General features: G+C 40.0%; 1 protein-coding gene across 1 annotated transcript; it reads right to left on the bottom strand.

Annotated features, from left to right (window-relative positions):
• Nucleotides 1-207: 207 nt before the first annotated feature.
• Nucleotides 208-12,158, bottom strand: entpd3 (ectonucleoside triphosphate diphosphohydrolase 3). Its single transcript, XM_039806764.1, has 10 exons — nt 11,921-12,158; nt 6,508-6,645; nt 5,973-6,090; nt 5,519-5,678; nt 4,367-4,526; nt 4,005-4,232; nt 3,039-3,302; nt 2,844-2,954; nt 1,555-1,692; nt 208-879 (listed from the first exon to the last, which is right to left on the bottom strand). Exons 2-10 carry the CDS (start codon nt 6,640-6,642, stop codon nt 691-693), a joined length of 1,503 nt encoding a protein of 500 aa, XP_039662698.1. The 5' UTR covers nt 6,643-6,645; nt 11,921-12,158; the 3' UTR covers nt 208-690.
• Nucleotides 12,159-12,532: the final 374 nt, after the last annotated feature.

A 12,532-nucleotide genomic window follows, 5' to 3' on the forward strand; every position in this document is an offset into this window, starting at 1 on the left:
GCTGCCCTGATTAAAAAAACAATGCCACTGATATCAGCTGGTATTCTGTCTATAATGGAGTGGAATGGAAATTTCTAGGTGACCCCAAACTTTTGACCAGTAGTGTATATCTAATATTTATCCAACAATACTCTGTTCTTTAAATACAGAATGAAAACCTTCACAGGGATGGCCCAGGCAAAATCATAATGAAACAATGGCACATAGCACATTCAATACATTTTTTATTAAGGTGTTTTTTATCCCGTAAATGTGGAGTATTGTTGTGTGTACTTATATCTTTCAAGCTTTCAATGCACATTGATTACACAATGTGCGACAAGAACGAGCACATGGACATTTCTGGGTGCTCTTTCATCATCAGGCTGTATCACCTGTTTTTGTCTGTAAAACAACACTAGTTTCCTTTAGTGGAGCTTGGAAGAGTAAAACTAAAAAGATCCCATTGTTCAAATCTACGCGAGTTTCCCTGAGGTACAAAATGAGGTTTTCATTTTGAGGCTCTTCAGTTTTCATAAAAAAACTCATAATTGAAGTAAAAGGCATTCATTAGTAACTTTCAGTAGTTTAGTAACTTTTACTGTAGTAGATCCTTGGCACATGCTGCTGTAGCGCTCTCCCTCTACTTACAGGATAACCGTAGACGCCAAGGCTTACAATGGCAGATCATTCCTTTTGTAATGTACTCTCTCAATAGCAAGTGCGAATGAGGATGATGAAAACAAAGACAACAGTTACGATAGTAAGTGCTGAAAATAGAAAGACAAGGCCGGCAAAGACGGGGTCCGTCATGGGGGGGGTATATTTCACTTCAGACGGGATCATGTTGGACATACTCAGCATGTAGCCCAAACTCCAACCTATGGTGGTGTTCTTTACCTGAAAAGAAGAGGAGAGATTTCCCATGTTTTACTGTGAATTTGCATGTGGAACACTGTATTCTTTAGTAGTAAATGCAGCTAATACATCACTTTGCATGTCTAGAGAAGTTGCACAGTTGCAGCTCTAGGGCAAAAGATGAGTCATAACACCCAAAGAACACCCATATAAATACTCCAAGTGTGTCTGTTTTTTAACTTCCTCTAAAAGGACCTACCAAACCACCAGACTCCCAAACCGCCTAAAGGCACTAAACAGGACACGCAGCACACGTACTCTCTTGTTGGTGGGATTGGAAATTGGGAGCATCGCCAACTGTTGTGGAATGTTCTTGTGTTAAAATCTAAAGGCAAACCACCATCCAATTTGGAAACTGCTGCTGTAATGTGTGACTTTTTCACATCTTCTGTCTTTCTTTATGACTCATGACTGATAGACTGCATGTCACAGAGCAGGAATCCCCTTCTGTTGAGGGAGTTCCATTGTGAAAGACGCTCTGTGTCCTCAGGGCATCCCAGAGCGATACATTGCCTGCCATTCACTCTGGCCTCAACTTTTCATGTGTGCAGATGATTACTATGTCAGCCAGCCATAGGTCAGGCGATGGGTGGCCTCATTCACACTTGTGTATGTTATTGTGTTTTAGTTTCTTTTCTTTTTTTTCACTCAACCAACCTCTCTTTGGAAGTCAATGTTTTTCCATGTCTCTTTGTCAAACTTGTATCCATCCACCAGCAAAGTGAAGACATAGTGAGCTGCAAAACAGTAAGTCTTAAGATATCTTTCGTTTATCCATGTCTTTTCTGCCCTTAGCTGAAAGGAAGAGGAACAGAGATTAGAGTGGCCTGTGATTAGGAAGAATGATACAATCGAATGAAGCTGAATGCTAATATCAAGACAATACTGAGGCAAAACAATGTGCGATCAAGACGGATTTCAATTCACAGTTAAAGATGCAGTAGGTAAGTTAGAAAACTAACTTTCTGTCATATTTGCTGAAACTGACCCTATGTTCCAGTAGAACTACATAAAGCACGTAATTAAAAACTAAATCTGCCTCCTCTGGCACCACCTACAGCCTGTAGTGTGATTTGCAAAAATCCACCGCTCCCTGTTCAGATGCACCAATCAGGGCCAGGGGGGGTGTCTAACTGCATGTCAATCACTGCTTAAGCACACGCATTCATTCTCCCGTGGGGGGTGAGGGGCTTAGGAGACTGTTTTGGGCTTAAGGGGGGAGGGACTGAGAAGTTGTCGATGTTCAAATTATTTGGCGAAGTCCTAGATCTTCACAATCCTACCTACAGTACCTTTGAGATAAGATAGAATAAAACTACATCCATCCAAAAGGATTTTTTTTGTTTAAACTGTACTTTTTTGAGGTCTGATACACAGATGTGTCTATAGGTCCTGTGAAATAGAGAAATATCCGCTCTGACGTGGCAGAAATATTCTTAAAGTGCTTGAAATCTCCAAATAGCTGAGCTGAATATTCTTAAAGTGCTTGAAATCTCCAAATAGCTGAGCTGATCATTCTAAAACAACAACCCTACCAAATATGATCTGTATGTGTAAGTTTAATGCACATAGTTTGTGTTTATTGAGTTAAGTTGCTGTTATGACATAATGTTTTAACGGAAACACCCACACTAAATCACACAGAGAAGAAAATGTTCCCACACTGCTTGGCACACCTCAGCCGGTGATCTCAATCAGGTTTTGTGCCTTAGGGAAAAAAAACACTGACTTCTGCGCTTTTCTCGATTAGTAAAAATATTGTGTAATGTTAGCCTATGAGTGGTAGTGTTTGCTGCACCACTTAGAATATAGAATTCTTGTCCTTTTTCTTTCCTACATTATTGCTCCTCCCAACATTTTCTTTGTTCCTAAACTATCTTCTCATCCTCCTAGTCCACCTGTCTTCCTTTTCTTATTACTAGCTGTATAAAATTGGAAAAGCTTACTTCTGTCCAATTTGTGTTGCAGAATTTCGTAATTGAGGAGTTGAATTGATCAAGATCCGATGTTCCATTCATCCCAAGCGCCCTAGAAGTAAAGAAGAATCCTGCATATGCCTAGGAGGAACAGTAGAGACATATTGTAAGATTTTTTTCATCTTCATCTCTCTTCTTGCATGTGTTCTATTTGCTCTGTTTTACCATAAAATCTCCAGTGACGGGTGGCTGCTCGACCCCATTGAGGGAACACTGGGATGAGTTACAAGTCTTGAAATCAAATATGGACTTCACTATGCTGCCACACATGTCTGGGTCGGCTGTTCCCACCAAGAAGAGTTCTTGATCTGGGTTGTAGCCGTCAGGCTTTTTTGTGCACTCTGTGTCATAAATGTATGAGGCCTTGAAGGTGGTGTTGAAACCTTCAGGGTAGCAGGGGTTTATAATGTAGGTTGGGTCAGATGATTCCTGGAACATTGACAGGAGAAAATGTCAAAAGAAAGAATGGAGGATGAGTAAATACTAACTACATATAAGAAAAAAAGGGACAGGAAGAGACATGGAAGGATGAGATAAGAGCTTTGGACGGTATTACTTGCATTTACAGACACCATCTATATATAAAAACCATCATTAATTTACTTGACTATGACATATAGGACCTGATGCAAATGTATACCCATAACATATTCTCAATGAATAGCATATTTATCCAGCTCAATTACTAATAGTTTCAAGAATGAAGCTATAAGCTGCAAGAAATAATGCATTTCTCGCAGACTAGCATGACGACATTCACGGTCCGATCAATATTCTTAATGACATAATGCATTCTTGACTGATCTCCCTTTGCCTGTTAGCAACTCAGGGTCAACACCGTTCACTAATCAATTCTTAACTGGGCATTAATGGATCTTGGCCTGCACATGCATGCAAAAAAAACATTCCCACTGCCATGCGCACCACACACACACACAAGCACTTAAACATGAACATAGTTAAACACATACTATACAGGGAGAGAACTCAGAGAAGAACCATCACCCTTATAGTACATGAAAGTCATTACCTTTATTGATAGAAAACACACACACACACGCACACACACACACGCACACACACACACACACACACACACACACACACAAAACAAAACAAAAAGCTGTGTACCTGAACTACTTTGTCCAGAACCCTTTTGTCAGCCTCATTTTTGCCATAGCAGAGGAAACTGTGTGCGTAGACGTTGTAAGGGTAACCATACAGTTTGACATGCAAGTAGTCAGGCCCGCTGAGATCATCCTGGACAGCAAAGGCGATCTGTGTTGACGCCCCACCGAGGTCCATGGACCCTACAGTATTTTTCCCTTCTGGGCGTACATAGGTATTCCAAAGGTTTTTCTGCAAATATAATGGGAAAGGTTAATATAGGATGAACCGTGTGATGGCCCTGTTTGTGAAGCAGTATTCTTTTTTTCACCTTTAAAGGGATATGTACATGTTGACCTACAGATAGATCCATGACAGCGTCTTACCTCGAGGAAGTTTCCCATGAGGTAGTTGACAGTGACCCACCCGTACAGCCCTTCTTCTTGACCAGTAATGATGGAAGCATTATGGAAGTTGAAAGGCAAAGATCTCAGGTATTCTGTGAGACTTGCCAGGATTTCATTGGACCTCTGTTCATCCTTCTCGCTTATAGCAAAGCAGGAAAAAGGAACACAATTACAGATTTTAGTGGAAACAGGAAGGTCAGTAGCCATGACATATGGAATCAGTGTCATTAAAGAAATAGTTTCATTTTTTATTTTTTTTGCTGAGTTAGAATAGCAGATTGATACTACTGTCATGTCTGTACACTACATAGGAAGCCAGAGCTGGCCAGGAGATGGTCAGCTTAGCATAACATAACGACGGATGAAGTGAATTTTCCCAAATATGTACTACAATACCAACATCAATAATAATTATATACGTGGAGTATTTAAACTTAGACATGAAGGGGACATATAAAAAACTCACTTTTTCAGTGCTTGTGCACATACATTTATGTATATGTAATGCCTACCAACCCACACACTATGAAATAAGACAACTCAGTCAGTTTTTTTGTGGGATGTCTAGATCAGAAAACATGGGATTCAACAAGTCATTCAGATTTGGCTCCCCTTCCTATGTCACATGCAGGCTCATTTGAATATACCACCCCCCCATCTGAGTATCTCCATCCACGGCTTGAGAATTACCTTTGCAAAGGTGCGCCATATTTTTCTCACAAGCCAATCAGAGCCGACTGGGCTTTTCGAGAAGGGGGCTTAAAGAGACGCTAAAATGACGCTAAAATGAAGCATATATATGTTTTCTTAAAACATGCAAACATGTTCTAGTAGAAACCCAAGATACCAGTATGAACCTAAAAATTAGCATGATATGTCCCCTTTAATGAAATTAAAGAAAACTTAAACAATTTCAGAAGACCCCATATTTCCACTTCCCAGCATCAGTGTTACACCATCTGAGCTCTTGAATTTTGCCCCACCCTGCAGTCTAAACGTGTTTTTACTGATGGGCTTCCTGGTGACACAGAGGGCTTCTGGGAAAACCATGTGGTGCATGAATGTGTCACTCTCCAATACCTTAATGGCGAGAGGATACCCTAAAGCTGACTTATTTCAACACTTTCTTACTGCAGCAGTCTCATTCCAGCAGTAGCTCCCAGAAACAGAGGTGTGGTTTTATGTTTTTTAGCAGGAATGGCTTTGGTGATGTTGTCCATGCATTCTTTGAATCCCTTCCATGATTTGGCATCTTTCTCTGGATCAACTTTCATCTCTGAGATGCCATTACCTATGGGCACAAGGCAAAGATAAAATCATATTCCTAAGCACAGGCACTACAAATTTATAGGTATATGTTAATGTTAATGTGTAACATTTGTAACTTGGTCAGTTCAACAAACGAATGATTTAAAAAATGCTCCGTAAGCTTTGGCTTTTTATTTTTTCTCTTACTTACCCCCTATACTTCAATTTACTCTACTGCGGAATTTTCATTTAACATTTTATGTAACTCAATTGTAGAAAATGTAGAACTTTTACACACAAAACCTGCAATCGGTGTAGAGAAGCAGCAGTAACTCACCAGCAACTTTACAGTTCATTATCTCAGTCACCTCTCCGGTTTCATTCCTCTTCTCCCCTGGCCACTTGTACAGGTGCACATTGGAACGTGATGAACCTGAGTCTATCACTATGCCATACTGAAGAAGAAGAAGAAGAAAAAAAAGCATTGTTTGGTCTATCTAATAGCACTTCTTACCTTGATTAGTGAAATTTCTGAAAGCCCTTAACGATTTTGTTAATATAGCAAAGAGCGGAGACTATCAAACTACAGGCTGCTGCGACCCCCACCACCCCTTTTAAAAAACACACACTGTCCCTCAGGACCAGGATCATGACATCTGACCCTGACGTCTGGAAAACGTCTGGCATCACATTCACAACTGACTGTGTGGGAGCCGAAGTATGTGTTTGTATACCTGGTTTCTGTTTCTCTCTGTATGAGAACCTTTATGTACTTTTACTTTGTTGAAGTGAAGAAGATCTACAGCGATATAATGCCTGCACATTTCTGTGTGCATCCGTGGACATTTGTGCGTGTGCATGTATATGTTCACCTCTAAGCTGTACTCTTTGGACGTCCAGGTGTCCTGGATGACAGCAACAGCAACAAGGGCAGCAATACTAGCCAAGAGCAGAAGCAGCACTCCAGCTATGCGACACTTGTAGCCCATTTGCTGTTTGGAAGCCATTTCCTGTTGGCAAGAAATGGGGTTTAAAAAAACAAAACAAGCGTGGTTCTCACTAAAAGCTTTTTAGCTCTCAAAGTGATGACATGTGGAGAGGTTTGAAAAATGATGATGAGCAATAATAGTACACTTTATTTACTTTAACCTGGAAAAAAAACATTGGCAGCATTAATAGTATTGATGGACTATGCAATACCACCAAACAAACGCGTAAAAAGAAACAGAATCAGGAGGAAGAATGTGGATCGGATTGTCTGAATAGTTGCTGTGTTTTCAGTTAAATTGCTTACTTTTTATTATGAACAATTACGAGATACTTTAATGCCATAATATTGTGTTTGACCTATTTAATTAAGGCAAATATGCAAAGCAATTAAAAATGTACGTGTTTTTATGATCCGCAAAGGAGAATACAAACTTCAGACAGTGAAGTGGGGATTTAACGTTTGATTTAAGAGAGTTTTGGGAGGTGCCAGTTTCTACCAAGGTTGTCAGCAAGAAGAAAGAATAGGCTTAAAAGTCCTCAACAGCCAGCAAGCAAACTGGCTGCTGTCTCGTTAAAGTCTGGCATCTTTAGCCTTGAAATATCAAAGGTTTTGTTTGTGTTGTTTATATAAACTTGAACTGCGTGTGTAGTTGAACCTAAATGCAGGAATGAAACCTTACTGGTTAATTATTTATTTACCTTATTCGTAAATTGATTAAACTGATTGGCAGAACTTGTTCAGGGCTTAAAGTGATGGTTCAGAGTAATTTCACCCTAGGGTCCTTTGCACCATGACCTCGAGCCCCCCCCGAAGCTTTTTTCACCTGGGTCGAACATTGGGAGAGTTAGCGTAGAGTAGCGTTAGCCGCTGAATAGCTTAGCGCAGGGGCTAATGGATCCAGTGATGTATCTCGTAAATCCACCCACTATCGCCGAAATGATACCAAACTTATATACTCAGTAAAAATATGTAATGTTAAACGATGGATTGTAAAGTTTGTAAGTACACCAGAAGTTTATGTAAATAACACTTGCCTGCTGGCTTCTGCTCTCTGCTGTTGGTGTTGCTGCGGAGACGAGTGCTTAGGGCCGCTACAAATTACAACACCAAAAGAGATGCAAAAAAATATTTTTTAATTTAACTTTTTTTTTAAAGTAAGTGCTGTAGTATAACTAGCACGAGACAAGTAATAATTGAGGTAAGTTTGGAGACATTACCTTATTTAATCATTAAATTAATACATATTTTTGTTGTATCTCTTTTCGGCGTAGTAATTTATAGATGGCCCTAAGCACTCGTCTAACTGCAGGTAGCAGCAGCAGCAGCAGCAGCTAGCAGAAGAGAGCAGGCAAGTGTTCATAAACTTCTGGTGTACTTACAAACTTTCCAATCCATCGTTTTATGAGTACATAACCTATTTGTACTACTGTAGACGTTTGGTATCATTTCGGGCATTATTAGTGGGGTAACTTACGAGATACATCACTGGATCCATTAGCCCCTGCGCTAAGCTATTCAGCTGATAACGCTACTCTACGCTAACTCTCCCAATGTTCGACCCAGGTGAAAAAAGCTTCTGGGGGGGTGTTTGGCTCGAGGTCATGGTGCAAAGGACCCTAGGTTGAAATTACTCCGAACCATCACTTTAAGGAAGGGCCGTAGAGTGTAGGGCCATAGAGTGTATGGGTGCACAGCTAGATTACAACATCCAAGATAAGATGCTGCCACATTTCAATATTGCACAAACCCACTGGACAGGGAAACCTGCCATTGAAGATGATTCAACAAGTCCTTCAAAGCATACAACAATATAGGTTGTTAGTTCATACCCTCTAACACGACCCACGAGCTAGCCTCGTTTTGTTTGAAAATACTTTTCTACAAGAAGTGCCGTCACCCAACATCGCTTAGCGCACCTTTACGTGGAAATTTGGTGCTTTTATACTTCGTCGCCTTACTTTCTGCTATGCTCCCATCATAACTACTACAGCCACTAGAGGGCGCCGCTACTATAAACATAAATGTGACTCGTAATTGCTGCTTGAACAAACAACTTACGTGGGCGTTTTTGGGGGAAGGCCAGTCTCAGATCATTGGTTCATACAGTAATTGTGTTTTGTGTTCAACTCTTTCTAACGGCTTTGAAGAAACAGCCAGACATTGAGTACAAACACTGACATTTAGAACAAACACATATGATGTCAAGCTTTAGGCAATGATCTAATGCTCATCTCGGAGAAACACTTTTTTCAGTCAAATTTGGATCTTGTTGATAAACATGGCGTGCCATAAACAGCTCTGTTTGAGTTTCAAGTGTATACTAAATGACAGAAAATATGCTTTGATGGAGAAAAGTCAAATATACACAAGGTTAAAAGAGCATTTTTAGCATATACAAGACTGTTCTTCTACCAGAATCATACATGTATTTCTCATGTAGTCAATATGGCTGCAATTACGAGTCACACACGAACTCTTTAACATGAGACGCAGCTCTTTGTACCTAGACGCGCACACACAAACACACACACTCCCGTGAACCAATACATCTTTTGGATTCTAATATTCTAATTAATTTTATTTTCTATGCATGTTATTTACACCATAGTTCTTTAAATGTGCATGTTCTAATTGGTATTTGCTGTATGTGACGATAATCTATATTTGGGAGTGGTGGCCTAGAGGTTAAATAAGCAAACTTGTGACCAGGAGGTCGCCAATTCAATCCCCAGACCGACAGGATAAAATCTGGGTGAGGAAAGTGAAAGAGCAGCACTTGTCTCTCCCTCATTAGCACCACTGAGGTGCCCTCAAGGCCCTTAATCTCCAACTGCTCCAGTGGAGCTGCTCAGTGGCCAGCAGATCATACTGTGGTGGTACTGGGCAGCTTCCAGGTATGAATGTGTGCAACTGTGTGAATATGACAGGTCGTTGTCGTTGCAAATGGGAATTAAAACTACAACTAAGCCTAGCAATGTCATGCTATGTAACCTTCTTCATCACAATATCAATGACTGAATATATTCCTTTTAAAATTGCATGTTTTTTATAGAGTCATGAAAGAAATTAATGATCATAAATAATGACACAACGCTGGATAATATTCACCCATCCTTTCCTTAAACATGTTTTCTTAACAGCAATGGGAGGTCATAAATGGACTCGACAGTAATTCCAACCTTGTGTCAGTCTCCAGGTATTAGGTATTGCTGTGTCAGCCTTGTCATGGGTGTCATTATCAGTCTGTCAAACAGTTGGGAGAGTAAGCAGCACCACAAGTATCCATCTCCCTCTTTATCTCTCCCTTTTTTTCTCAGATTTAAGCTTCTTTTAAGTTGTATAAACTCCAAATCAATATTTGACTCCTTTGTTGTCATCAGACTATAACAACACCGCAGTGACAATGTTCAACTTCATGTGTAAACATGCAGGTAAAACGGCTAGACAACAAGACAGACAAATTGTTTTAGTCGGCTTAACATTCTACTGTCATGTGTATGTGATATAGTTGATATTGCATTTATAAATGTGGGTGATATCTCTTTAAAACTATGCTCTGGACATTTCAATGTCCCAAAGTTTTCCAAGGCTTGTGAAAGAGATACAGGGACTCTGTGGGAGTAGTAGTGTCAATGTTTGTCAAGTTTCTTCCAGCATTGTGTAAGAAACTCAGAAGCATCTGCTTTTCTGCTTTATACATTTCAGTCCTTCCAGAAAAATGCGGAGTTTTTTTGTGATTGTTGCGGGCATAAATCCTTGATTTATGCAATTTTATGCGATGAAATTGCGGGAACGTGCAAAAATTGCGGGAACGTGCAAAAATTGCGGGAACTTGCAAAAACTGCGGTTTGATGAAAAAGAGAAAAAAAGTGATTCCTCCAACACCCTGCTTTTCGATGATGTTCACGTTGCGTTATTACGTCACTTCATAACGTTCCCATGGCAACAGGGGAAAATGGCTGCTCTTGTGTGAAGTAAATAAACGCAAAATTTTTCAACTTTCTGCTAAAATATATGTGACTTTTTTGCAACGAAAATGCAGGGATTATGGAATCATGCAAGCCCCGCATATTTTGCGCGGAAATCGGCATTTTATGCGGCGAAAGTGCGGCGTATTTGAAAAAATGCGGCCCCCGCATAAATATGCGGACAATGTCAGTAACGTTCAGAGGTTGTCCATAATAATAGTTCAAGCTTACACACTAGTAACAAAATATTAATATATCATTTATATCCTCACAAAAGTGAAAATGCAACTTCTGTGGATTAATGCCAAGACATTCATCTAATGCATTAATGGATGTGAAAAATTGCTGAAAGATGAAATATCTGTAACCCCCCCAATGGTTGTTTGAGGGTGATGTGGTTCATTGAGTTCTAATGTTGTTATGGCCCCTTCACCAGCACCCTCTTCTTTTGCTGGAGGACCCTGGGTCACCAAACCAAAAGTTATGCTTTTTTGTCTGTATCATGTCTTGTATTAGTAATTTTTCTCAAATATATTTTGACACACCTTACATCATAGAGATTAAGCTCTAATTTGCATTATGTCACAAACAGGTGAAATGTGGATGCAGACAGTAAAAGCAAGTAAGCTAAGTAGAGACAGTTTGGTTTTACTATAAATAATTTACTGTAATTTAGAATGCCAAAATATTACAATCTTCGGGTCTGAAACACAGTGCACTTCTTAGTAGTTTTGCGTCGAACATGTCCACATGTATATGATATTATATATCACGAGATTACACTGCAAGCAGTTATGTATTCACTTGATGTAGCATTCACAATGTACAAGATGACATAAATGTGTTTTCTGGTCTAAAGTCACAAACATAACCACAACCACCCCGATGCACAACAAGCCCCCCTTACTCTTCATTTGTAAAAGTTATATTTGTAAACTAAATACACAATGCAACCAAACTAATTTAAATTAAATGATGAGTCAACCAGAGGAAGCAGCATGTCTGCATCTTAAATTAACATTGCGAGATTCAACACAGACAACACCCTCAATATCCCTACACGCATACTGTATATGCACATAATATTCACTCTGCTTGTTTAGACTGGTCCTCATGAGGTAAAGGGGTGGAATGTGGTTAAACAGTAACACATGCACATATCATACAACACAGTGAGGACCAGTACATCAACTCACACAATGAAACAAACTTACCTGCATCAATTAACCATTTGTTTTTTTGTTTTTTTTGTTTACTGGTGAATAAATGTTTTGTGAACAGGTAAATTGACGCATGTGAGAGAGAGGATGTGTGTTTGTTTCTTACCTTGAAGAGCTGGTTTGTAGATCCTAGTTGGGAGCGGGACTGAGATGGCTCTGAGGAAGGGATGAAGAAACACAGCAGGAAATAGGGGAGCAGCAAAGGAAGAGAGAGAGAGAGAGAAAGAGAAAGAGAAAGAGAGAGTGTGTGTGCTGTGAGTGGGAGAGAGAGAGGGGGATTGGCTCATAAGAGCAGGAGCTGTACCCCAACAAAACACAATGTCAGGGACAGAGGGAACATGGGAGGAGTAATGCATTACAAACTCCAGTTTTCACCACTCCCACTACACCAGTGCAACCAGCCCATAAGCGCACCGTCTGTGTGTAATGATTAAGCCCAGACACAGGTATTTGTGCGTATGCATGAAACAATGTGAGAAGAGAGAGGGGGAGCGGTGGTAAAGTTAATTGATGTAATCAATAAGCTAAAGTGCATCTGCTGCACAAGGTCAGCTCTTATTTGATAGGCTTAAATTGAAGGCCAAAGGATGATCAAAAGCAAAGGATCAAGCACTGTGCCAACAATCAAGGATGTGTCGGTACCTGCAAGCTCTCCCACTCTCTATCACGCTCAGTAGGATCTAAGTTAAATTGTTAAACTAAGCCTTGGGCTAATGTA

This window comes from Perca fluviatilis, chromosome 7 (assembly GCF_010015445.1).
Source record: "Perca fluviatilis chromosome 7, GENO_Pfluv_1.0, whole genome shotgun sequence".
In the NCBI taxonomy this organism is placed as follows: domain Eukaryota; kingdom Metazoa; phylum Chordata; class Actinopteri; order Perciformes; family Percidae; genus Perca; species Perca fluviatilis.